We start from the raw sequence: 26456 nt of genomic DNA on the forward strand, positions 1-26456 counted from the left end.
TCAAAAGCTCGCGACCAGGCAGTGTGACACAGCAGTAGGACTCTAGCAGCTCTGAGACCCCAAAACAGCCCTCTGCTCTGGGTGAGCTCTGCAGGAAACCTGGGGCTCATCCCTCATTAAGGGCACAGCCTCGTCAACAATGAGCACCATGTAAAACAAGAAGTCTGACATCAGAAGCTTTATTTATAAACCTCACACAAACATAGGACCAAAGGCCAGTGGCATGGCTTGGGGTAGGGGAAACTGAAGGCGGTGTGTGCACTTGAGCTTGATCATCCTTGCTCCTTGAAGCGAAGCTTCCTGCTGCCTCCAGGCTGCTGTCCATCTGTCCATCCAGCCTTATCCAGTGATCTGCACCTGCCCCAAGGGGAGGGCCACATCCTCACCCAAACTTGCCCTCCAGGGCAGAAGACAGGCCTGACCAAGTCCTTTGACAGAAGGTTTATATTTCTGTAGTTCATTTTAGAGCTTAAATTATGTCCTTCTAGATATTAAACCACTTGGATTTTGTAACTGCCTGATGAGATCATCAGGTAGAATAAACGACTTTTGGAAAAAAATCTCATCTCTGATCCTTTTGAATATCTGACAGATGCCATCAAGAATAAATTTTAAGATATAAAAATACTATGTGTGTACATATATAAAATGACAAAACTAAACCACCTTTCTAAAGCAAATGTACTGTGCCAGAATATACTACAAATGTATTTATAATCCTAGATACAACTCCAAATATTCTCAAGGAAAAAATTTAAATAAATAGAAGTCATGGGATGAGAGTTATTGTTTAGGAATTTAAGAGGGTGGAAATTTCCAGCACTTCACCAGCACATCTGGTTGTGGTCTTGTGAGTATTACTTCCCCTGATGCCAGCTCATGGTCAGTTCATTTGGTTTACAGTTTAAAAAAGAAACTTATATTTCTCAGAAGACCACCACCATCAACAAAAAATGATAAAAGTTGTGTTGGTATCCATTACCAACAAAAGTACAAAATAAGTCATAAGAGTACTAGTAAAAAATTTTCAATCAATGCCATCACAAAAGACGATACAAAAACCAAAGTGCTCAAATGAAAGGAGCAGTAAACTTGCCCAGAACATATAAAAGCTTTAACTATAACCTTAGTATATACAAAAATGGGTCAGAAAAATTCTAGAAAAGTCTCTTCAATTTAAGTAAAACATTTATGGAATCGTACTTGGGCTGCACTCTAGGCAGGCTAGTGAAGCCATATCATTTCTCCTCATTCTCTGAGCCTCCAAGGCTAAGTTCCCACTTGCAAAAGGAATGAAGACTAGAAAGGAAGTCACTGTTTAGCTATTTTTCACTTAGTGCTCATTTGTCAAGGAAGATGTCTTTCCCCTTTACAATTTCTCATAATGGACAGAAGCCACAGACCTTGCTACTTCATGTGCCACTCACAAGTGAAGCATCTTTAGATTTCAGACCTTGGGAGCAACAACTCCAGGCTCTGGCCACCTCAGGGTGGAAAGCTGTTTAACAGTAATACAGGAGCACAATAAGCCAGCCTCAGTCTACAAGAGACTAGCTCAAGAGAAAGCAGCTTGCTGGACCACCACCAGATGCAGAGGCTTACAGGCTGTGCAAAGATGTCCTTTCTTTTTTAGGGTGAAGATGTGCTTAAAGTAACCTGGCACTGTTACTCCTGCTAAGCTGATAATGGCTTGGTGACATGCCCACTAAGTCACTGAACCCAGGACAATGCATTTCCCACATTCCAAGGCATCTAGTCTTGGGCAAAGAGATGGCACCAAAGGGTAGGCTCTGGGATGAGCACTGAACTGGAGCCAGGTGGCAACGCAGTGCCTGCACTGGTGACGGGACCTGGGCAGCTGGGGAACTGGAACTGTCCAGAGACGGTTTCACAGTCACTTGCTAGGCTGAGAGCTATCAAAGCACACTGCTCTTCTAGCTCTCTGCCTCCCTACCACCAGCCTTTTTTTCTACCCCTCTTCCCTAAGCTGGGGTACAAATTGTTGAAACCCAAAACTTATGTAGAAATGTTTTCTAATCTCCATTCTCTGCAGATCGGCTGATACCCTTGAATAGTGCCCATGCACTGCAGAGGCACAGGAGGATGGTGGGCCATGACTTTAAAAAAATCTGTGACAGAAACCCAGCATTTGGGAGACTGCCCAGGTCCCTTCCACATCAGCCCGCATGACAGCACCAGAAAGGGGAAAGGTGACTTACCTAGCAAGCCAAACACCTTTCCTTTACAACATTTAAACCCGTCTTGCAATTTTTAACCTTTTCTGAAGAAATTTTAATCTGGCAAATCTCAAGTTAGGAAGTTTTCCTGCTGGTTCTGGCCTCTTTCATATGCAAAAATAATTCTTTTTCTTCAAGTACGTCCAGGTAGAAAATGAAATCCAGCTTCATACTTGGTCCAGCATGCTACTCTATAATGAACCAGCCATTCAGCAACTGCCAGACTTGTGAGCCACTGTCACTACTGAGGGTAAAACCTCCAGGTCCAGACCTGTGAGGCTATCACCTCAGTAATGGCCTCTGCAGGGCCCTGGGATGGTCTTTTCTAGAGATTAGTTCACTTGCTTTCTAGATAAGGAATCTATTGCCTTAAAGAAACAATGTTCATTAGACATATTTCTCTATTTATAGCTTATCTAAAATGTATTGGTTATGTTCCATTTTTGAACAGGCTAAAACAACAACAACATAAAAAACCACTCTGGGTGGATAAATTTGTTGACTGCTTCTGAAAGATTCTTAAATGGACACTATGCCTTACGGTTTACATGTAGGAGGAATAACCAATTTGTAGTTTTGAGAATTGGGGTAAAACAAGCTACCTTAATCTAAAAAAGGGAGAAGTGAGACTTGCTCTTGAAAGAGACCTTGCCTCTCTGGTCTTTAGGGACTTAGTTTTAGATTTCTATTAAACATGAAAAAGCACAGCCAAACTATATTGAAGGCATAGGTTAAAAGAAGGTATTAATTAGGCAAATAAGTCATCAGTTGGTTAATTCTTTTTCTAGAACTTGAGAAGTTAGAAAAAGATCATTGCAAACTTTCAGAAACAACCATGTACATGAACAGGACACAAATTAGGGATGCCTTACCCAAGGAGATGGCCAAGAGAGGCCTTTGAGTGTCAAAGCACGGCTAGCCTGTGAGGTCAAAGTTCAAGAAATATTGTCATCCAGGATGCTCTTACATCTCCATTACACTTCAGTCTCTTTCACAAAATAGTATTCAAGAGAATGGAAAGTTTCCACTTTACTCCCAACCATTGTCTTTGATCATGTGGGCAAGCTCAATAATAAATTTTCCTTCCTTATATTTCTGACTGCTCTCAAAGGCATGTTCCTTGGGAGGGGGGGAAAAAAGTAGAGAGAAGGTTTCAGGACAGAATCTTTCATTTTTCAACTTCATTATACCTTTTTTTTTTTTTTTTCTTGGTGATGAGGTTTGAACCCAGGGGCACTCTACCACTGAGCCACAAGCCCAGCAATTTTTATTTTGAGACAGGGTAGAAAATGCAGTCTCCCCAGCTGCTGGGATTATAGGTATGTACCACCATGCCTGGCTTTCCTTTTCTTACAAAAATAGGGATTAAAGGCCACCCTAATTTGGTTCTGGGGATTTAACCCAGAGGTGGTTTACCATTAAGTTACGCACACTGCCCTTCTTATTTTTTTAGACAAGGGTCTTGCAAATTCCCAAGGCTGGCTGTGAACTTGCAATCCTTCTGCCTCAGTCTCCTGGGATTACAGGCCTGTACTGCTGTGCCCATCTGTGCAGTGTTAATTCAAACCTTCAAAGACCAGGATTTGGGATATAGCTCACTGGGCAAGCATGTGCTTAGCTGGTTTGAGGCTGTGGGTTCTATCACCAGCACACCAAAAAAAAAAAAAAAAAAAAAAAATCTGTTTACTGAACATGTACTATGCATAGGGCAATTTAGGAGATATGATTGATATGAAGCACAGAGACATCAGTAAAAAACAGGTCAAAAATGCTCAGGAGCAGGCCTTTTATACAAGGACTATGGATACCGTCCTATCATTTTTTAACACTGAGTATATGGCCTGATGATACCTGTGTTGGGGACATAAATGACTAGGGTGAGTTGTCTGGTAGGCACAGAAGAGATGGTCCCAGTAGGAAAGTAGCAGGTATAGCCATAGAGGAGACACATGGTATGGTGTCCATGAAGGGATGGCAGGGCTTCTGGAAGAAGGGCTCTGTGTTCCCTCACATTTTATGGAGGATCAGAGATGGTCAGAAATTCAAGAAAGAGGGAGATCAGGCAGCCCTGACCTGAAAAACTCTGGAGCCACAAATAATGTGGCAAATACCTTAAAAAAAGGAGGGCTCCATGTGTAACAGGCCTCTCGAATGGTATTGTCAAGGGGGGGGGCTCCATAAGATGGACAGGTGGCTTTTGCTAGGAGAGAAGCTGGGGCAGAGTTGGACCTTAGGAAGCTGTCAACACAGAGGGGATCAGAAGCATGTCAGGCTCATGTGGCCTGGGACAGAGAGGGCTCAGCAGATGAAGGCGGGCAGCAGACAGTGTTAGGAGGAGACCAATCATCCTCACTGGCCTCGGACACCTGAGTGCTAGGGGACCAGGGAGGAGGACAGGCCTTAGAGTGGGGAAGAAGGTCCAGGCTTATCATCTTTCAGATTCACCGTGTCATCAGAGAAGGAATGGAGAGATGAAGGCTAGAGATAGGGCAGAGATGGCAACCATCAGCTCATGGTCCAGGGAAAAAAAGAAGAGCCCTGGGAGAAGAGTCTTTGGGTAACCTCTGCCTCTGAGCCCAGACACTGAGTAGTCTGCTGAACTTGCTCCAAACAATGGAACTCCCTTCATGGAAGTGCCTTTCAGGCTCTTGGAACCTGGGGCAGCCCCATGCATGACTGGTCCTGTGCCTTAACCAGCTTCCAAAGAAACTGCTGAAAATATGTCATTGACGGATACCACTCCAGAGAGAGGTATGACTCAGTTGCATAAGCTGTGTGTGCATGTGTGGCATATTGTATACATTACAGCACACCAGTTAGAAGATGTAGGTACTCACATATTTCCACCCGAGTGTGGTCTTGCAGTTCTCACAGTAGATGTCTGCAACTGCATGCAGCCCAGTGAGAAGGACCCTCTCCTCAGCGGGACCGCAGCCCACGTTCACCCTGTAGGGACACAGGTGACCACCCTGAAGGCCCATATTCCCAGGCCCCACTGCTGGCTTCCTCCCACCCTGTCCCCCTCCCCAATTATTGAAAGTTCACCAGAAAGCAGCACTGCACCTTTTCAGCTCCCCAACCTCCTGCCAGCTACCACCTTTAATGAGAAAGAATTTTTCTTTTCTTTTTGCAGTGCTAAAAATGAAATCCAGGGGCTAGGGTTGTGGCTCAGCAGTAGACCGCTTGCCTAGCACGTGCAAGGCCCTGGGTTTGATCCTTAGCACTACATAAAAATATTAAATAAAAGTATTGTGTCCAACTATAACTAAAAAATAAATATTTAAAAAAATGAAATCCAGGACCTCACACATGCTAGGTAAGCATTCTACCACTGAACTACACCCCCAGGCCCAGGAGCAACTTTTTCTCTCCCCACAAGGATCCCAACATGGGACAGACTGCAGGAAACTAAAGTCCTTAGACTACATTTTCAAAAACTCCCAGCCATAGAAAACTAAAATTCTTTCAGGTCATATAAAGGCATTGGCTGGGTAATTCCAGTCCATAGGTGGAACTCCATTTATATATTCCAGCTATGCATAATTGAACAGGAGTTGGACAGAAGTGATCAATGCCACACGATGGGAACCCCAGGCCACCTGCCAGACAGCAAGTACTCACACAGAATTGAAGAGGTAGGCTCGTCCCTGACTTCCCTGAAAGGACTGTAAAGAAGAAGAAGGTGTTAGAAGATTGGTTGAGATAAGCCCCTGAGGAATTCTGCTTTCTGGAATGATTTGGAACAAGGTGAGAGAGCTGCTCAGTCTTGGTGATCCTGTGGAAGTAGTAGTCCCTAGAGTATCATGCTAACCAGGGTTCCATTAACTCCACCAGAAGAGGTTACAAAGAACAGGACAGATGCCCCTCCAAAACTCTAATAATAAATGAGGTGAACAAACTGATTTTTCATCCATATTGAGTTGGGAAGTGAATTACTCTGTTGCTCCAACATTCTGAAAGTGACTGTATTGGAACATCATGGCAATACAGCACCAGGCATAATGGTATACACCTGTAGTCTAAGCTACTTGGGAGGCTGAAGCAGGAAGATCACTTGAGGGAAGGAGTTCAAAGTTAGTCTAAAATAAAACCAAAAAATGGTCATGGTCTAAGATGATCCATTCCCAGGAGTCAATGATCTTCCAGTGACATCTCACCCCAAAATGTTACCAGCCAAGAAACTGATCTAGTATATTCATATATTCAATGTAAATTAATCAGAGTAAGGTAGTGTGCCTCTCTTGAAAAGGAAAAAATGCCCCATGGGAGGGTTCATCTGCTCTGGTGCCAGGCTCAAATGACTCACACAGCTACAGCATGGTCAACCTGCAAAATAATCAAAAGAAATGCAAACCAAATCAAGGTGTTTTTTTGTTTTTTTTTTTTTGCCCATCACCTTAACTTAAAGTCAAAAGGCTGTGAGGAATGCTTGCTGGGACATAATTTGACAACATCAAATTATAAAAGGCACATCCGGGCATGATGGTACACATCTGTAATCCCAGCAGCTCAAGCAGCTAGACAGGAGGATTGTGAGTTCAAAGCCAGTCTTAGCAACTTAGTGAGTCACTAAGCAACTCAGTGAGACCTTGTCTCTAAAATAAAATATAAAATAGGGCTGGGGATGTGGCTCAGTGGTTGAGTGTCCTGAGTTCAATCCCCAGTACCAAAAAATAAAGGAAAAAGAAAAGGCACAAACTGTATGACCCAGCAATCCCACGTTTAAGTATTTACTATGAAGAGCTGGACGTGGTGGTGATCGCTGTAATCCTAGTGGCTGGGGAGACTCAGGCAGGAAGATCTCAAGTTCTAAGCCAGCCTCAGCAACTTGGCAAGGACCTAAGTAACTTAGAGCCTGTCTCAAAATAAAAAAGGCTGGGGGTATGGTTTAGTACCTCTGTGTTCAATCCCTGGTACCTACCCCCCCCCCCCCCGCAAAGAATTTACTACAAAGAACCAATCAGCTTGAGTGCATAAGGAAATGTGACAGAAATGGTCACTGTCACAATATACATAATGGGGGAAAAAAAGGTGAGGCGGGGAGATTCTCATCATGTAAACAATGGCATCCATATACAGGATTCATGTAGAGGATGGGGAAACAGGCTGGTGAGTATAATGGAAAGAAATTTACAAAAAATTAAGTGTAAAATAAGTGTCAGTGTAAACTCTTCATTTAGAGTGAATAATGTGGTTTCTATAGACCAAAGAAAAGACATCATATTGTCAAGCCATTAAGAGGGCTAACTGCAAGGAACAGAGGTAGAACAAGGCAAGCGGAAAGACCAATTCTCCTTTTACTTTGCATATATATTTTTTTCCTTTTTGATGGTGCTGGAGATTGAACCCAGGGTCTTGTGGAGGCACTCTATCACTGAGCTACATCTCCAGTCCCTTTTATCTTATTGATATAGGGTCCTGATAAATTGTTCAGGTTGGCCTCAAACTTGCAATCCTTCTGCCTCAGCCTCCTGAACGGCTGGGTTACAGGTGTGTACCATAGCTCCTGGCCCAGTACTTTTTTTGTGTGTGTATAGGAGATTGAACCTAGAGGCACTTAACCACTGAGCAACAAAAGTCTTTTTTAAAATTTATTTTATTTTTAATTTTTTGGTATAGGGGATTGAACTCAGGAGCACTCAACCACTGAGCCACATCCCCAGCCTTATTTTGTATTTTATTTAGAGACCGTGTCTGAGTTGCTTAGCGCCTCACTGTTGCTGAGGCTATCTCAGCCTCCAGAGCCACTGGGATTACAACTCCTTTTTATTTTTTGAGACAGGGTCTTCCTAACTTGTGAGGCTGGCTTTGAACCTGTGATCCTCCTGTCTCAGCCTCTTGAGTCACTGAGATTATAGGTGTGTGCCACCACGCCTGGCCCAATAAGCATTAGTTTATATTTGATTGAATCCAGGGGTACTTATCCACTGAGTCACATTCCCAGCCCTTTTTGTACTTTATTTAAAGACAGACTTTGAATTGCTTAAAGTCTTGCTAAATTGCTGAGGCTGGCTTTGAACTCGTGGATCCTCCTGCCTCAGCCTCCCCAGCCACGAGGATTACAGGTGTGTGCCACTGTGCCTGGCTAAGCATTACTTTAATGGATAATTATAAGCAATAATTTCTTTTAAAATTAAAAGCAAAAAACAAAAAACAAAGGGAGAGCACCTGCTTGACCTTAATAGACATCTCTCATCTGAGCATGAAATAAATCTTTATTTTAAGCCACTGAGATCTGACTTTTTTCTACCTCACTTGATGCAAACAGCATTTGAGTTTTTGTTTTTGTTTTGTGTTGGGGGGTTGAGTCCAGAGCCTCTGGCATGCTAAGTACTAGCATGAGCTACAAGTACCCAGCCAACCAGGAATGTTTTAATTTTACAATACAGCTTTCAGACTTAAAAGGGGTATTTCCTTAAGTGGTTTTCTAGGATTTGAAATATCATTCTGTGTTCAATTTAACTAATAACTGTTTTATAGAACTTTTGCATATCCTGGCCAGGCATGGTGGCACAAGCCTATAATCCCAGTGAACAAACTTGGGAGGCTAACATAAAAATTGTACATTTGAGGCTGACCTTGGTTATCAAGACCCTGCCTCAAAAAATAATAAACCCTGGGGATATAACTTAATGGTGAATCACCCTTGGGTTCAATCCTCAGTACCAGTATGGAGAAGGGGGAGAACTTTTGCACATCCTCGTTAGCCTTCAGTTTTCTAGACTAGTTTTCTTGCCTATTATGCAAGTCTTTAGTTTCCAAGAGGAAATGACAGAAGCAGCTCTGCAATTCAGATTCAGATGTTAGTCTGACCAGAATGTGGGGCAGCTAACTTCTGTAAATTAGGGCCAGGAGAGGGATGGGTATGGTGGTACATGCCTGTGACCCCAGCTAATGGAGACTGAGGAAGGATGGTTGCCAAGTTTGAGGCCAGCATGAGCAAGTTGGCCAGACCCAGTCTCAATGTAAAATAGGAACAACTAAGGAAGTAGTTTAGTGGTAGAGTGCTTGCCTTCTGCTCTTGATGTAATGTTAAAAACAGCTAATGGTCTAGGGTTCTTTAAAGGAAGCATCTAAAATTCCTTCTGGCTACCTCTAATGACTGATACACCCAGGATGCTCCAGAAAAAAAGACCACACTGGTGCCCGACTATCTGTTCAGGTGAAAGGTCATGGCCAACAGCAGGTGTCATTGCTCAGTGAGATTACCAAACCCCACAGTCCCTAACTGAAGGCCCAGAGTGCTCTGCCAGTCATTATCTCATGACACCTTTTTACACACTGCACCTGTCTCAGAAAATGAGGTGCCTCAGGAGCTTCTACCACTTTCCTGAAAGTTCTGGATGGAAAAAGGAGCCACAGAAGCAAAGAGAGCAGAAAATCTGCGTTGTTTAACATGTTTTATTTCAGATGATAAACAGAAATAACATTTATTACTATTGAAAATGCAAGAGATAAATGTTATTCAAATTGAGTTAAACAATAAACCTACGAAGAGATTCTTGGAAGGTGCAACTTCCTGATGAGAAGTAGCCCAGGTAGATAGGTGGGGGGGTGAAGATTGGTTCCCAGAATGAATATTCGCTTTTCCATTATATTTGTATTATTCTAAATGTTCACATCTGGTTGATTATAACCATCACATCTGCTAATAAAGAGCTCAATAGAATGAGGAACCAGGATGCTTATTTATGTCTTGGGTCTGGAGGTACAGACCCCCTACAGCTTTAGTCGTGGGCTCTTACAGACCATGGCACAGGTGGGCATGTCCCCCTAGGCATTTTCTTCTCTTTATATTTTTTTCTTTTTGGTTCTAGGGATGGAACCCAGGCTCTTGGGTATGCTAATCAGGTGGTCTACCACTGAGCTTTACACCCAGTGCTCTGGGCATTTATCTGAGCAGCCTCTTTCCTTGTTAATTACTCTAAACTAGTCCTACAGATTTTCTATAGACTTCATTTCTTTCATGTTCTCTGATTTCATATTAATTTCACTGCTTTGACAAATAACTGACTCATCTTGCTCTTAGTAATCTACAAGAATTCCAGATGCCCAGTTCTCCAACACCCATCTATTGTGCCAAGATTACAATAAAGATGTTGGTGTAGGGTCTGGAGTTGTGGCTCAGTGGTAGCAGAGTGCCTGTCTGGCATGTATGAGGCACTGGGTGTGCTCCTCAGCACCACAGAAAAAATGTAAATAAAACAAAAGTATTATGTCTACCTACAACTACAAAAAAAATTACAAAAAAAAAAAAGATGTTGTTGTAGCCACATTTAATCATGCACAAAACTTTCACCAACACTGCCCAGAAGGCTGTAGACCTTTACAACACAGCAAATTCAGGAAGTCATGTGGTATACTAAGTAAGTACCATGATGACAAATGAAAATTGTGTTAAGTGTGTTTCATGAGGTTTTTTTTTTAACTCAAACCACTTGCCTTGGAGATCAGCTCGTCGTGATTGGCCAGGTGGGCTCTGCAGTGGATACAGCTGTACGTTCGGTGACAGTTTGGTAGGTAAGCTTGGAACGTTTTGGATTTGGTCATTTTCACCATTTCTGCTGGATGCTCCTCACTCAGCTCAGGGCTGGCACTTGAAGACCTGCGGCTCTGCTGGACTCTCTGACAAAAGAAACACTGGAAAATGCACGCAAGAGCCGTTGTTGTTTGGAAGGGTGTGTGGCACTGTCCACACAGCTGGGACAAGAAAAAAATGTCACAACCTGTCAACAAATCAGACATAGCTATGGGTTATATAAAGAATAAAATATATATTATTAAGGAGTTATGTTTAGAATTCATGTGTTTTGAAGAATGGGGAGGGGGGCAAGACTAGAAATTAAAGATCTCACTTTTCATTATTTTTGGTGGTGCTAGGGATCAAATCCAGTACCTACCACTTGGCTACATTTCGAATCCAATATCTATTCTTTAAATGTACTTAAAAAGAATACTGTTAACCATTCTACATTTAGTTAGAAGTGGTAAGTAGACTAATTTTAAATACAAATAGATGAGGAAAAAACATTTGATTAAATACATCTTATACCATGCCTGGCTTTAGGAAACATGAAGGAAAAGGAAAATGCAGCCAACATGGACTCCTAAATGAGATCAGCAGCAGTACTGGATACATCCCAAATCCGGGAATAATGACTCAAAGCACTAAGACATTTGAGTGATGGATCCAGTACTAACTAAACTTTAATAAATTACCTGCCAGTCTAGAGATAAATTCAGATTTAGACTCAAATACAGTCAAATAAATTTTGACAAGGACATCAAGACCATTCAATGGGGGAGAGGAATCTATTTTTAACAAATAATGTTGGAAAAACTGGATAGCCATGTGAAAAAAAAAAAAAAAGTTGGACCCTCACATAAAACTATATGGAAAAATTAGCTAAAAACTATATAAAATTCTTAGAAGAAAACATAGGGAGAAAGCTTGGGATATTAGATTTTGCAATAATTTCTTGGATCTGACATCAAAATCACAGGTAACAAAGGGAAAAAAATAGACAAATGGGATTTCATGAAAATGAAAAACTTTTGTACTTGAAAGGATACTATCAATAGGGTGATAAAGTAACCAACAGAATGAACGAAAAGTATTTTCAAATACACCTGATAAGTTGTTAATATCCAGAATATAAAAATAACTGCAATCAACAATCACTACCAAAAAAAAAATTTGATATAAAAATGGGGAAAGGGGCAGGAAGGGCTGGGATTGTGGCTCAGCGGTAGAGCACTTGCCTAGCATGTGCAGGGACCTGGGTTCAATCCTCAGCACCACATAAAAATAAATGAATGATATAAAGGTATCGTGTCCAACTACAACTAAAAAAATAAATATTAGAGGCTAGGGTTGTGGCTCAGCAGTAGAGCACTCGCCTAGCATGTACGAGGCACAGGGTTCGATCCTCAGCACCACATAAATGTAAAATAAAGATATTGTGTCCACCTAAAAATAAAAATTAAAAAAAATATTTAAAAAAAAAGAAAGGCTAGAGCTATAGCTCAGTGGTAGAGTGCTTGCCTTGCAGGTGTAAGGCTCTGAGTTCGATCCTCAGCACCACATGAAAATAAATAAACAAAGATATTTATAAAAAATGGGCAAAGATATGCAAATGGCCAGTAAGTGCATGAAAAAATATCCAACATCACTAATCATTAAGGAAAGGCAAGTCTATAATCTTAGCAGCTCAGGAGGCTGAGACAGGAGGATTGTGAGTTCAAAGCCAACCTCAGCAAAAAGCAAGGCACTAAGCAACTCAGTGAGACTCTGTCTCTAAATAAAATGCAAAATAGGACTAGGGATGTGGTTCAGTGGCCAAGTGCCCCTGAGTTCAATCCCCAATACCCTCAACCCCTGCCAAAAAAAAAAAAAAAAAAAAGAACCAGAAAATAAAAAATGTTAGCAAGCACACGGAGAAATAAGAACTCTTGTGCACTGCTGGTGGGAATAAAATGGTGCAGCTGCTATGAAAAACACTATGGTGGCTCTTTAAAAAAGCAAGCATGGAATTACCATATTGTTATGGTTTAGATATGGGGTGCACCCACAAAACTCATGTGAGACAATGCAAGAATTTTCAGAGATGAAGTGAATAGGTATATGAAAGGTATAACCTAATTAATGTATTAATCCACTAATAGATTAACTGGGCAGTAACTGTAGGCAGATAGGATGTGGCTTGAGGAAGTAGGTCCCTTAGGGTGTGACTTTAGGGTTTGTATTTTGTCCTTGGTGAGCACAGCTTGCTCTTGCTTTCTAGTTGTCATGTCCAGAGCTGCTTCCTTCTGCCACTTCCTTCTGCCACTTCCTTCTGCCACACCATGGGCCCAGAGCTATGGAGTTGGACAACTGTGGATTGAAACCATGAGCCAAAATAAACTTTTCTTCCTCTCAACCGTTCTTGTCAAGTATTTTGGTCACTGCAACACAAAAGCCAACTCAAACATATATGGTCCAGAGAGACATACATACCCAAGTCCTTTCAGCAGTATTATCACAATAGCCAAGAGGTAGAAGCAACCCGAGTATTCATGAACAGATGAGTCATGTATAATGTCATGTATAGAATATTAGTTTTTTAAAGGAAGGAAATGTGGGCACATGCTACAACATGAATAAATCTTAAAGATAGTATGCTAAGTGAAATAAGGCAGTCACAAAAGGACAAATACCTAGGAGATACCTAATCAAATTCATGGAGACAGAAAGTCAAATGGTGATTTCTAGGGACTAAGGAGAGGAGTGGAGAGTTAGTGCTTAATGAGACAGAGTTTTCAGTTTGGGATGATGAAGAGTTTAGAGATGGATGGTAGTAATTGTTGTGTAATGCTGTTAATGTTCTTAAAGCCAGCGAACTGCATGCTTAAATGTGATTAAGATGGTACATGTGATTTGTATTAACCACAATGTTTTTTTTTTCATATATCACTTTTACATTTTAAACATATTAAAAAAAAGAAGAAAGAAGGTGAGTCCATGACTGATATTGCCATAACTGCCACCAGGACAGAAGCTAAATTCTTCTGAGTAGCCTCACCTTGGCTGGGCAGTCTTTGTGACAGGTGTCTTGCAGGAGAGAAGCACACGAAGACTTTGTTTCAGGATAAACACAAGAGAAAAATTTTCTCCAAATTTAAAAACATGGCCATGGGAGCATGGGTCTTTAGGCAGTTTTGGCCCAGGAGGCCTGCTCCTCCTCCTCAGGGCACCTCCAGTCCTGGCCTGCAAAGAACTTCTGCTTCAAACAGTATGCCTATTCTTCCTGTGCCCTCCCCTGAGATGACACTCAGGGATACTATCCTGGATCCTCCACAGATTCCCTGGTCCTTCCACCTGTGCAGGAAGCTGTGCTCTCTGTTCAGGTATTCTAGCATAGGAAGGTCACCTTCTTAAATTTGTGAATTTAGTTTTGAATGGGCAGAACATAGTGTCTAAACATACAAGCTGCAGACAGACACAAAATTCCCAAGTTTACTAGGTGTGCATGCCTAAAATCCCAGGTACTCTGGAGACTGAGGCAGAAGGACTGAAAGTTCCAAGCCAGCATGAGCAACTTAGGAACTTGGGGTCTTAGTGAGACCCTGACACAAAACAAAAAATAAGAAGGGCTGGGGTTGTAGTTCAGTGTTAGTACACTCCGGGTTCAATCCCCACTACAAAAAATACAAATAATATAAATATATATGACACTCATGTGTCTGCTGCCCATTATGGAACTGGGACCGTGTCACTACTAGGCCACAGTGCCCTTGCAATGTCCCCTTCTGAGATGTCACCCAGTTTGGACCTGTGTTTATCATTCTCTGCTTGCCTTGACACAACATGTATGTGGTGTGGCCCTAGGCAAAACCACTGTGTCTTCCATGTTAGGAACTGGATATGGTGCTGTGACTTTTCTGTAGAGGCATGGATGAGTCTGCCCATGTTCCCATTGGTTGCTGGCCTCCCTTCACCTGGTGCCCATGTTGTGTTCTCATCAGATATGCCTGGTGCATGTAGCCACTGATGGTTCATAGACATGTGATGGCTCCCAGATTGGGCCACTGTGTGATACTCCCATGGATGGCATCTCTCCTGGGACACCGGCAGGCGTATTGTTGGTGCAATCCTAGGAAGTGACAGGTCAAAATTACATGCATCTAGGCCACACTTCCAAATGCTGTGATAAGGACACCCTGCCAGCAGTGGACAATTTTTTTGCTGCCACTTGATATGGTCATATCTTCCTCCCTGCCAACTCGATATGATCACATTTAAATTTTTTTGCCAGTTGGTGGTATGAAGCAACATCTCACTGTGGCTTTAATTTGCTTTAACCTGGTCATTCATACTGATGAACAGGCATCCTCTTTTGTGACACTCCTTTTCAGTCTTTCTTCATTTTTTCTATTAGTTGCTGACCTTTTCCTTATTGATTTGAAGGAACACATGATATATTATGGAGACTGAAGCATACACAAAACAATATAGATTGTGTCATTACAAGCATTATTGTGATGTAAATGTGCCTCCTCATCCTGAGGGAGAGATGTTCTGGGACAAAGCTATGGCTGATGGTCACTGTCCAAGGCTCCCAGAGCAGAGAAGAGAGCTCTTATAGCTGCAGACCTCTGAATGTGACCATATTTTTGGAGCAGTGGCCTGGGTCTGGTATTGTTGTGGGCTGCATATCGCAATGCCCTCAGCCTGGATCCTCCACACATTAGTCACATATATGAAAGTATGCATGAGTCCCCTAGAGGCAGCTACTCCTTAACTCAGTACAATATACTCTCAACTCAGTTGTTCACATGTGCAATGTGAATTTCAGGAGGAACTTAATTATATAGACATGTGTATCATATACACATGTATATGTGTGTATGTATATATGCATGCATTCATTAATGGGTTTCAAGTTTTCCAAAAGAATAGTCCAACTAGACTCATTATCAATGTGTTAGTTACCATATACAGTTCAAATTTTAAAAGACAAAAAGTAAACCAAAAAAATATATATGGTTTAAGATTTTTATAAAAACCAACTTCCAGGTGGCAAAGTGCTTGCCTAGCATATGTGAGACACTGGGTTCAATTCTCAGCACCACATAAAAATAAACAAATAAAATAAAGACATGCTTTCCAGCTACGATTACAAAAAAAAAAAAAAATGAAAACAAACAACTCCCATTTATAAAATTATGATACAACATATATTTGGACCAATTCTCCCACTTTTGAGAATAAAAATGCTGACAAAATGATATTTTGTTTTAAATTAATTTTTATAAGAGAAAAAGTCTTGCTATGTTGCTGAGGCTGGCCTGGAACTCATGGTCCTCTGCCTTAGCTTCCCAAGTAGCTGGGACTATAGCATGCACCATTGTACCCAGCTTAGGACATTTTCTTCAAAGCATAAAGGGGTTTACAAGATAGTGAGGAACACTCTGGCTCCCTCTAGGAAGGGAGAACCCAGAGGAATGAGCTAAGCATGGCAGTTGCTCATGCTCTGAACGCATTTGCCCAAATTCAGCAAACTTGAGCTTCTGTTTACAAGTCTAAGGTCAGCCTTAGGTGCAGAGTCTGATGAGGATACCCACTCTACAAAGTAGTCAGCATAAGATAACCCTAAAATGAATTTACAGTCCAAATCCCATCAGTAAGAAGGTTCTAAGAACCTAGTTGAGGTACCTGCCAGAAATAAGCATAAATCTAGTCTGGAGGAAGTAGCTGTATTTCCAGACTTTAGAAATCCCCACAAGTAATTTTTAAATGAGTAACAGAGTTAAAAATAATCAGGCAGGCTGGGGGAGTAGCTCAGTGTAGAACACTTGCCTAGAATATGTGAGGCCTCGGGTTCAATTCCTAGCTACTTGGGAAGCTGAGGCAAGAAGACTGCAAGTTCCAGACCAGAGTGGGCAACTTAGCAAGATCTTGCCTCAAATAAAAAGGGCTAAGGATATAGCTCAGAAGTAGAGTACCCCTGGATTCAATCCCCAGTACAAGAAAGACAGAAGGAAGGAAAAACAAAAATATATGTAGGGAACAGCCAACAAGAAAAATAACCTTGTAGGGGCTAGGGTTGTGGCTCAGTGGTAGAGCACTCGTCTCGCATGTATGAGACACTTGCATGTATAAGCACCACATAAAAATAAGTAAAATAAAGGTATTGTGTCCATCTACAACTAAAAAAATAATAATAATAATTGAAAAAAATAACCTAGTAGTTGAGTTCGGTGGCACACTCCTGTAATCCCAACAGCTCGGAGGCTGAGGCAGCTCACGAGTTCAAAGCCAGCCTCAGCAAATAGTGGGGCACTAAGCAACTCAGACCCTGTCTCTAAATAAAATACAAAATAAGGCTGGGGATGTGGCTCAGTGGTTGAGTGCCCCTGAGTTCAATGCCTGGAACCACCCCCCACAAAAATAAAAACAACCTTGTAGATCTGGAGAAAAACATGAGTAGAAATAAAATAAAATAAACACAATAGGTTTGGGCTGCAGTTGTGGCTCAGGGGTAGAGCACTTGCCTAGCATGTGTAAGGCACTGGGTTCAATCCTCAGCACCACATAAAAATAAATAAAATAAAGGTCCATTGACAACTAAAAAAGAAATTAAAAATAAAAGCACAATAGGTTTAACAGGAATAAGACAGCTAAAAAGAGAATTAGTTAACTGAAGATAAGTCAGAATAACTAATAATGGAAAAATTTCCAGAATTGAAGAAAGAATAATTTATAGACCTAAGAAGTGAACAATCCCAAATAGAAAAATAAAATAAAATAAAGCCATAGCTAGTATAATAATGAAACTGGGCCGGGTGTGGTGTCACCCAGAAGCTCAGGAGACTGCGGCTGGAGGATCGTGAATTCAAAGCCAGCCTCAGCAATTTGGTGAGGCCCTAAGCAACTCAGTGAGACCTTGTCTCTAAATAAAATACAAGAATGGGATGGGGATGTGGCTCAGTGGGAGTGCCCCTGGGTTCAATCCCCAGTACCAAAATAATAATAATAGTAATAATAATGATGATGATGATGAAACTGTACGCCAGGCATGGTGGCGCATGCCTGCAATAACAGCCGCTCAGGATCCTGAGGATCAGGAGGATCCCGAGTTCAAAGACAGTCTTAGCAACTTAGTTAGACCCTGTCTCAAAATAAAAAAGGGTTGGGCATGTGGCTCTGTGGTTAAGCGATCCTGGGGGTTCAATCCCTGGTACCCCCCACAAACTATAGTTGGGCACGAAGGCACACACTTGTAATCTTAGGTACTAAGGAAGATGAGGCAGGAGGATTGAAGTCCAAGGCAAGCCTGGAACAATTTAGTGAGACTCTATCTCAGGATAAAAAAAATAAAAAGGGCTAGGGATGTAACTTGGTGGTAGAGAGCCCTTGGATTCCACAGTACCAAAATTTTTTTTTTTTTTAATTCCTGAAGAAGTCTGATTATATTGGATATTCCCAACTGATAATTCCCAACCCTTAACTGTTTTCCCCCATGAACTGCTATTATGTTGTGCCAATCCTGAATTTTCCCCTGAATTTCTTTAGATTCAAGAATTTATCAAGATTCAAGACCTCAAATGTAGGCTCAAAACTTTACATTTTGTAGATTTTGTGCTGCTAGGACCTATTGGATCCTTCATGAATTTGAATCCAGGCCTCCCTCCCATCTTTGATAAACTCTGACATGCCCCAGGAGGTCATGGAGACAAGTGTTAACTGGATACCACCTTACATGGATTCCAGTTCCATCTCCTGGTTCCACTCCTTTTCCCATGTATCTCAACCTTCCATGAGGACATGAAAAGAGAGCTGGCCAGTAGTATATTCAAATCCATGTTCCATCAATAAGAAAAGAATGAACTTGTACTGGTTCTACTTATTAAATTCATGTTGAATCTTTGTTTTAACATTTTTATCCACATTTTTCTATTGAAATGACATTAAATAAATTTCTGTTTTCTCTCTTCTCTCCTTTCCCTGGATTTTCCTTTAATAAACATACTTAATTATAATGGTATGAAGTGAAGGGCCTTCAGGGATAGGAATCTTACTCGAAAACTGGTTATTCAGGTCTTTTGTGGCGAAGCACTAAAGTGACCTGAATAGACAGCTACAGAAACTACCTTTCACTTTATTCATTGGTTTTGAACAGATGATAGCAGTTTTATTCACAGAAAGGCCAATACCCCTCATTTTAAACTCTTCATTACCTTCTAATGGAATAGCACTCTTTTTAATTGTGGTAAGAATACTTAAAATGAGATCTACCCTTTCAATTTTATGCACAAGGTACACTGTTGACTATAGTATGATGACTATACAGCAGATCTCTCCAGCTTATTTCTTTTACCTTAATTCAAACTTTATGCCCATCAATTAATAAGTCTCCATTTTTCCCAGTTCAGGCAACCACCATTCCAGTCTTTGACTATTTTTTGTTTTTAAGCTGGGGATTGCACTCAGCAGTGCTTTACCACTGAGCTACATTCTCAATCCTTTTTGAGACAGGGTCTCACTAAGTTGTTAAGGGTCTTACTAGGTTGCTGAGGCTGGCCTTGAACCCACAGTCCTCTTACCTCAGCCTTCTGAGTTGCTGGGATTACTGGCATGTGCTACCATGCTTAGCTTAAATCTGATGTTTTAAAAAAATGTTTTTAGATGTTGATGGACCTTTATTTTATTCATTTATTTATATGTGGTGCTGAGAAGAGAACCCAGTGTCTCTCACACATGCTAAGCAGGCACTCTACCATTGAACAGCAGCCCAGCCCTTAAATATGCTTTTAAATCAGACATTCACTGTCACTTTAGGGGAAATCATGGTCAAGTTTTCAAACAATTAATGTACAAATGGGCTTCTACAACAGGATCCATTGGAAAGCTGGGCATGATAGTACATGCATGTAGTCCCAGCTACTTGGGATGCTGAGGTGGTAGGACGACTTGAGCCCACATCTGAGAACAGCCTGGGGAACAGTGAAACACTTTGAGAAACAAAACAAAACAAGCAAATAAAAACTGTGATCCTCTAAGTCTGGAGGGCAACTACCATCCCCTTGAAAGATATTGATGTGGGGTAAGTTTTTTGAGTAAAAACATTGTTCTGGGTTCCAGAAGTTCCTCTCCAAAAATAAGCACAGAAATTATTTTAAGAGAATGTGAATCAGGTCCATGTCCATATGGTGCAGTTACCACACTTCTAAAGACAGAAACACTGAGGAATGATACCAAATACCAGCAGCTTTTGACTCTTTATGGGATGCGGTGCAGACTGCCTGGGCCATGGGCACTTTGTTCTCTTTCACCCCCTACCTCATGTCAATCACAGCTCTGGTTCTTTCTAGTCCCTGTGAAGTTTTACTTTTGCTTCCTGGTAAATAAATTGGGCCCCTCCCATAACTTTACCCCCAAAGTTTTCTAAGTTGTGAGGTGAAAGGATATCAGGCACATAAAGAATGAGTGTGTGGGGGCTGGGGCTGTGGCTCAGCTCAGTGGTAGAGTGCTTGCCTAGCATGTGTGGGGCCCTGGGTTCGATCCTCAACACCACATAAAAATAAATAAATAAAGGTATTGTGTCCAACTACAACTAAAAAAATAAATATTAAAAAAAGAAGAAGAATGAACGTGTGAATTAACTAGAACTGGGGTCTCTGCTGGACTTGACCATGAAATCACAGGTATGCCTGATATACAGAGTTCCAGGAAGTAAAGGGATGAACATTTTGCTCAAAAAATACATGATGTGGGGCTGGGGTTGTAGCTCAGTGGTAGAGCACTTACTGAGCATGTGTGAAGCACTGGGTTTGATTCTCAGCATCACATAAAAATAAATAAAATAAAGGTCCATCGACAACTTATTTAAAAAAAAAAAAGACATGATGTGTACTCGTGTGGCCTTGCCATGTAAGCCAGAGCTCATAAAGAAGGTTGGCTCTCAGACAGGTGATATGTGCTAGGGACATTAGGTCCTTGTTCCCAGGGGGGAGTGACTGATGAGAGGCAGAAGAGGTTTCCCAACCTCACTCCTTCCTCCAAAGCTGCTCTGTCCCAGAAGTTCCAGCTCTAAGGCCTTTCCTTCTTCAGGGGAAAAGGCCTCTCTGCTGCTGGCTTCCCTTTCCCACCACTCACTAACATAGCATTGTTTTAGGGATCCAAAAGGTAAAAAGTCAACTTGCCATCACAGAGAAAAGGACAACAGATAATTATAACTGCCAGCTTATGGATAAGGAAATGCAGCAGCTCCTAAAGAGCCTAATAGTCAATGCCTACACTATTCAAAGAATTTTACTGCATAAGAATCACCCAAGTTAACAGTAATCCTAAGAGATATGTGTTGTTCTTAGTCCCACTGTGCAGATGGGGAAATTGAGGCCCAGAAAGATTAACCAACCTATTCAAAGCTGCACAGTAAGCTGTGGAGCTGGATTCAAAGCGAGGGAGTCCAAAGCCTAGATCACTGCGCCTGTAGACACACAAACAGATGTGCAACTTCACTCATCAATGCAGACTGACAGCACACTGATAGCTTTATTACACTTAGCAGGTTGGCAATAGCTTAAAAATATTTGAGCTGGGCATGGTGGTGTATGCCTGTGGTCCCAGCTACTTGGAAAGCTGAGGTGGGAGGATCACTTGAGCCCAGGAATTTGAGGCTTACCTGGACAACATAGCAAGACTTTATCTCTTTAGTGGGGGGAAAAAGTTGATAACACTGCTGTATCTGTTTGGCAACTCCCATTAGCATTCTTGGGCATGCACCTCTGAACACTGGAGGGTCCATCCCAGGAGTTCACCTTCAGACTGTCTTGTTCATGTGCAAATACCTGGATATAAGTAGTCACAATTTGCCTGCAATAATCTCAAATTAGAAGCCACTTCAAGTCTAATCAAAAGACTGACCAAATGCACTAATAAGCATGTATCAGAAGCACTTCAAATGTGAGGCTTCAGCTAGAGACTGGAAGGGAAGAGAAAGGTGACTTTTTTTTTTTTTTCCACTGTCTGCTTTATTTTATTTTTTTGTGGTGCTGGGGATTGAATTTAGGGCCTTGTGCATGTTAGGCAAGTGCTCTACCACTAAGCCACATCCCCAGTCCCTCTCTTTGCTTTTTCGTACCTTTCCATTTTGATGCCAAGAGTATGCACTGACTATTCAAAATCATACTTAGAGGGGCTGGGATTGTGGCTCAGCAGTAGAGTGCTCACCTAGCACAGGCGGGACTCGGTTCGATCCTCAGCACCACATAAAAATAAAGGCATTGTGTTGTGTCCATCTACACCCAAAAAAATAAATATTTAAACAACAACAACAACAACAACAACAACAACAAAAATCACCCTTAGAGTACATGCACTCACAGGCAGGGAAAGGTCTGGAAGGATTTATATCAAAGGTTAATAGCACTAATACCGTTTGTCTTAGGAGCTGCTGCATTTCCTTATCCATAACAACAGTTTCCCTCTGCAAACACATATCCACTTCCTTCCTTCATGAATCACAGGATAATAGGCTTTCTCCACATTTCAGATACTGCAGCCTTGGTGGACCACAGGTCCCACTGGGAGGGGCAAGAAGTACCAATTACATAACTGCCTTAAGAAGGAGCTCCTTTGATCTGCTGTGGTCTCTCAACAGCTCCCATTATCTAGGGAACCAAGGGTGTCTGGCACCTCCACCACCCAGTGGTCCAGACACCTCTGGCTTTAAGACCTGTTTTTTCCATCTCTCCTCTCACCATGCTCAAGTCCTGCATATTTCCCACAAAACTATAGATAATGTGCTTGCACTCAGTCTCTCTTTCCAAAGAATCTGAAATGCATTCCTTCTTATTTTTACCACTAGTAAGTTTGCAACAGCCATAGACCTGATACATATTCTAGCAGAAGTGTCTAGTTTCCTTGCAAAGAATTAAAATGGGGAAGAAGTAGGAAGTACACACAGGCTGCCCCAGAAGGCTGAATTGGAAGGGAAGAGGCTGGGAATTTTAAACTATTTTATTTAGTCACATGTTGAATAAAATATAATAAAACATTCAAAGCCCTGTCTTTTGTCAAGGGAAGAGAAAGGCCAGAGTCACAAAGAACTACAAAAGGGCCCTATGCTCAGGGGAGTGTATGCCAATAACACTGGGAAGTCAAAGGGTACCACATAAGCATGAGCAGGTGAGATTTACCACAGAGATATACCTCCACTGGACAAAGCTGAAAGAGGGTTTGACTCTTGAGAGGTTTCCCAGGGTTCCATACAAAATATGCCGTATATTTGTTGGCTCTGGGACCTTAAATCAATCTTTGTTTCCTTATCTATAACATGGGGTAATATGTAATTCATATGGCTGCCCACAGAATCACAGTGTTAAGGAAGGTGGTCCTTGGTCATAGTTCAAAATGCCTGGCAAATGCCTCACAATAGGAACATACTGTCATTGTTACAGCAAGGCAAAGGACTAGCAAGCTCAATACCTTACAAACCGCACAAGGAATCTTGGCCCTCATCCCAGAGTCCTGAAGGTATCAGAGGACCTGCTGAATAATGGGGAGTACGGTCTCTTGAGTCCTTCCTGGTGTATTCCTAACTGTGGATTAGCTCCAGGATTCCCATTTTATTTTCACCCGATGATAGGTTTTCAATAGAACAGTGTCTCTCTCATAGGAGGTTGGCAGAATTAATTTTGTCCCCTTGACATCTTTCCTGAATCCATCTCACACTGCCCACCCCATTATTCTTAGCTCTCCATGTCTTGTATTCAGAACTTTTTCCAACTTTAACTCAAATCCCTTGTCAAGCTGGGCCTGGTGGCACATGTCTGTAATTCCAGCGACTCGGCTGGGGGGCTAAGACAAGAGGATCCAAGTTCAAAGCCAGCCTCAGCATCTCAGTGAGGCCCTAAGTAACTTAGGGAGAAAAATAAAAATATAAAGAGCTGGGGATGTAGCTCACTGGTTAAGCACCCCTAGGTTCAATACCCCTGGTACCCCCGCCCCCCAAAAAATTCTCTTGACAAAATTTGCACTCTTAGATGGGGATTTAGCTCAGTGGTGGAATACCTGCATAAGGCCCTGGGTTCAATCCCCAGCGAAGTAAATACATATGTAAAAATTTAAAAATTCCTACTCTCTAGAGGCATCACTGATTGTCAGATCTAATTACTCATTAAAAAAAAAAAAAAAAAGAGTGAAAGAATGAATAGTTTTAAAGCAGGAGGACTCAGTTGAGGTGCTCACATAGTATACAGAGGCCCGGGGTTGGATCACCCATGCTGGAAAGCAAGCAAGAGGGAGGATTTCTACTTCTTCATATTCTAAACAACTTTTAGTGCATTTATCAGCCTTCCCAGGGAAAATAATACACTAAAAGTTCACAGCAGTCCTTTGCCCTCTCCATCCCTGCTCTTTGACAAGATGCTTGTGGAACTCAGTGAAAAGAAACAGGAATCAAAGGATAGATATTACAGGAACACTGGTCTCAACACAAAGAAACAGCTTTAGCAACTTTGGTGCTTCAAAAATGCAAAGATTTAATGTTTGGAGTTTAAAGAATGGACCCAGACCAGTTTTTAATTTTTTTTTTTTTTTGGTACCAGGGATTGAACCCAGGGATGCTTAAAAACTGAGCCATATCCTTACTCCTTTTTATTTTTTATTTTGAGCAACTCACCAAGTTGCTTAGGGCCTCGCTAAGTTGCCAAGGCTAGCTTATGATCCTCCTGCCTCAGCCTCCCAAGCTGCTGGAATTACAGGTGTGTGCCACTGTACCCAGCTAATTATTTTTTTTAAATTTGACCAAATATACCACAGCAAGGTAGGATGGTTTAACTTTAGGGAAAACTGGATGAGGGGTATAGTGGAAATGACAGCACTATCTTTACAACTTTTTTTTTTTTTTTTTGGTGCCGGGGATTGAACCCAGGGCTTCACCCATGCTTTGCACATACTCTTTTCACTGAGGCACAACCCCAGCTCTTTTGTAATTTTTATGGAAATCTGTTAAGTTTTTCTAAAATAAGTTTATTTTAAAAATAGGCTGGGGGGGGGGGACTGGGGTTGTGGCTCAGTGGTGGAGCACTCGCCTAGCATGTGCAGGGCCCTGGGTTCAATCCTCAGCACCACATAAAAATTAAATAAAATTAAGGTATTGTGTCCAACTGCAACTAAAAAATAAATATTAAAAAAAAAACAGGCTGGGTGTGTAGCTCAGTGATAGAATATTTGACTAGTATGTACAAGCCCTAGATTCCAACCTCAGCATCAAAAACAAAGATTATTGTTCAGATTGGTAACTAAGATAATTCAATTATTATTTTAAGCACCTTAGGATTGGCCAGATCCTGTGCTAGTACATGTATGTGGTATGGCAGGAATTTGCTCTAGTCCCTTAAGGAGAAGCCACTCTAAACATATAGGGTACAAATGGATGTGCACAAAAGTATAGGTTTTGAGCATCAGCATTCCTCAAACATGCCACCAAACAATGTCCTCCTAGAGCCTTCGGCTAATAATGGGGCAACCAGTGTATGATTATAAGACTCAATGGTACCAGGATCAAGCTCAGCTTCTGGCATGGAACAAGTGCTCAGCATACATTTGCTATGTTTACTAGAAAACAGCAGAAGCTAAAGGGTATGTATGTGATGGGAGATGGCAGCTTGGCAGGTGAAGCAAATAGTAAGGTTTCACAGAGAATGTAAGATTGGCTTGAGCACTTGAGAAATTTAGGAGGGGGGTGGGGCTCGGCGGCTGATGGATGGAAAGAATAACATTCTGGCCACGCCTGTACGTTTTGGATAGAGAAAGAAATGCAACGGAACCCAAAGGGTTTGGGGTGGGGAAACTGATGTCTTTCGTGTCCATAACCTATCTATCTGAAAAGGAATTTTGGCCTTATTTCTGTACTAGAATTGAGCACACAATTTAGACATCAAAGACGTCAATCAACAGCAGGTAAGGGAGGGTGGGGGCTCCTACTTCGTAGGGTTCTCAAGCTCTGGCTTTTGCAATCTCTGCATTTATAAAGTCTACAGCCACAAGTGGTAAACACCAAGGACAATTAATTTTAATTATGATCTTCGTGTGGGCAACTTGAAAATACGTCCCCCTAGCAATAAACAATCCTTCATTGGAGACATCTTTTGTTCTTATTTCCTCAATTGCGGCTTTTATTTTTTTAAAAAGGAAAGGAAAAAAAAAAAAACACTAGGTATCTAGTTCATGTCCAGTAAACCTCTGCATGGTGGGGCGGGCAAGGGGCCGGGAGAGGCGGGGAGGTGGAGAGAAGGCGGGGAAAACCAAAGATTAGGCTTTGTGGTGTATTTCCAAATGGAGTGAACCAAATATCAACACACCCGAAAATGAGAACAGAACAAAAAAGTCAACGGATCCACCTCTCTCGTGCCCCTGCCCGCCCGCCCGCACGCCCAACAGGTGCTTCCCAGGCCCGCCCGCAACCATAGTACCCTAGGGTCGCCACAAAGTAACCGCCCGCGCAACTGTAACGAGGCCCGCCAGTACTCACGGCCGCTCCGCGGTCCGTGCCCCGGCCCGCAGCGCCCATCCGGCCCGGGCCTCGGTCAGGTCAGCGCGGGCTCTGCTCTCAGGCGGCCCCGGCGTGGCCCGGGACGCGCTGCGGCCGTTGGCGCCTCGGCAAAGCGCGAGGCATCCTCCCGCCGCCGCCCCGCGGGCCGCCAGCCCTTTGTTTTGGAGCAGCTGCCGGG

At 42.1% G+C, this 26456-nt stretch overlaps 2 protein-coding genes across 8 annotated transcripts in view; one reads left to right on the top strand and one right to left on the bottom strand.

Moving 5' to 3' along the window:
- Ppil2 (peptidylprolyl isomerase like 2) overlaps positions 1 to 627 on the top strand; it is a 32588-nt gene extending 31961 nt beyond the window's left edge. Inside the window, exon 21 of the mRNA XM_046421078.2 lies at positions 1 to 627. The gene's annotated coding sequence lies outside the window, so the exon portion shown is untranslated.
- On the bottom strand, positions 164 to 26456 carry Ypel1 (yippee like 1). Of its 7 annotated transcripts, none has more exons than XM_046421086.2 (7): positions 26258 to 26450; positions 21137 to 21208; positions 10680 to 10963; positions 5859 to 5902; positions 5075 to 5183; positions 3110 to 3356; positions 164 to 357 (listed from the first exon to the last, which is right to left on the bottom strand). In XM_046421086.2, the coding sequence occupies exons 3-6, from the start codon at positions 10794 to 10796 to the stop codon at positions 3267 to 3269; spliced, it is 360 nt and encodes a 119-aa protein (XP_046277042.1). In that variant the 5' UTR covers positions 10797 to 10963; positions 21137 to 21208; positions 26258 to 26450; the 3' UTR covers positions 164 to 357; positions 3110 to 3266. The 7 variants fall into 7 exon arrangements, with proteins under 7 accessions (XP_046277042.1, XP_058427752.1, XP_046277039.1 ...); XM_058571769.1 differs by lacking the exon at positions 26258 to 26450 and adding an exon at positions 22157 to 23659; XM_046421083.2 differs by lacking the exon at positions 21137 to 21208 and having other exon boundaries at positions 3110 to 3157; positions 10680 to 10877; positions 26258 to 26456.

The sequence above is a fragment of the Marmota monax genome, unplaced genomic scaffold, assembly GCF_021218885.2.
Source record: "Marmota monax isolate L192 unplaced genomic scaffold, Marmota_monax_Labrador192_F-V1.1 WCK01_AAM20220418_F8-fsc00157, whole genome shotgun sequence".
NCBI classification, from domain to species: domain Eukaryota; kingdom Metazoa; phylum Chordata; class Mammalia; order Rodentia; family Sciuridae; genus Marmota; species Marmota monax.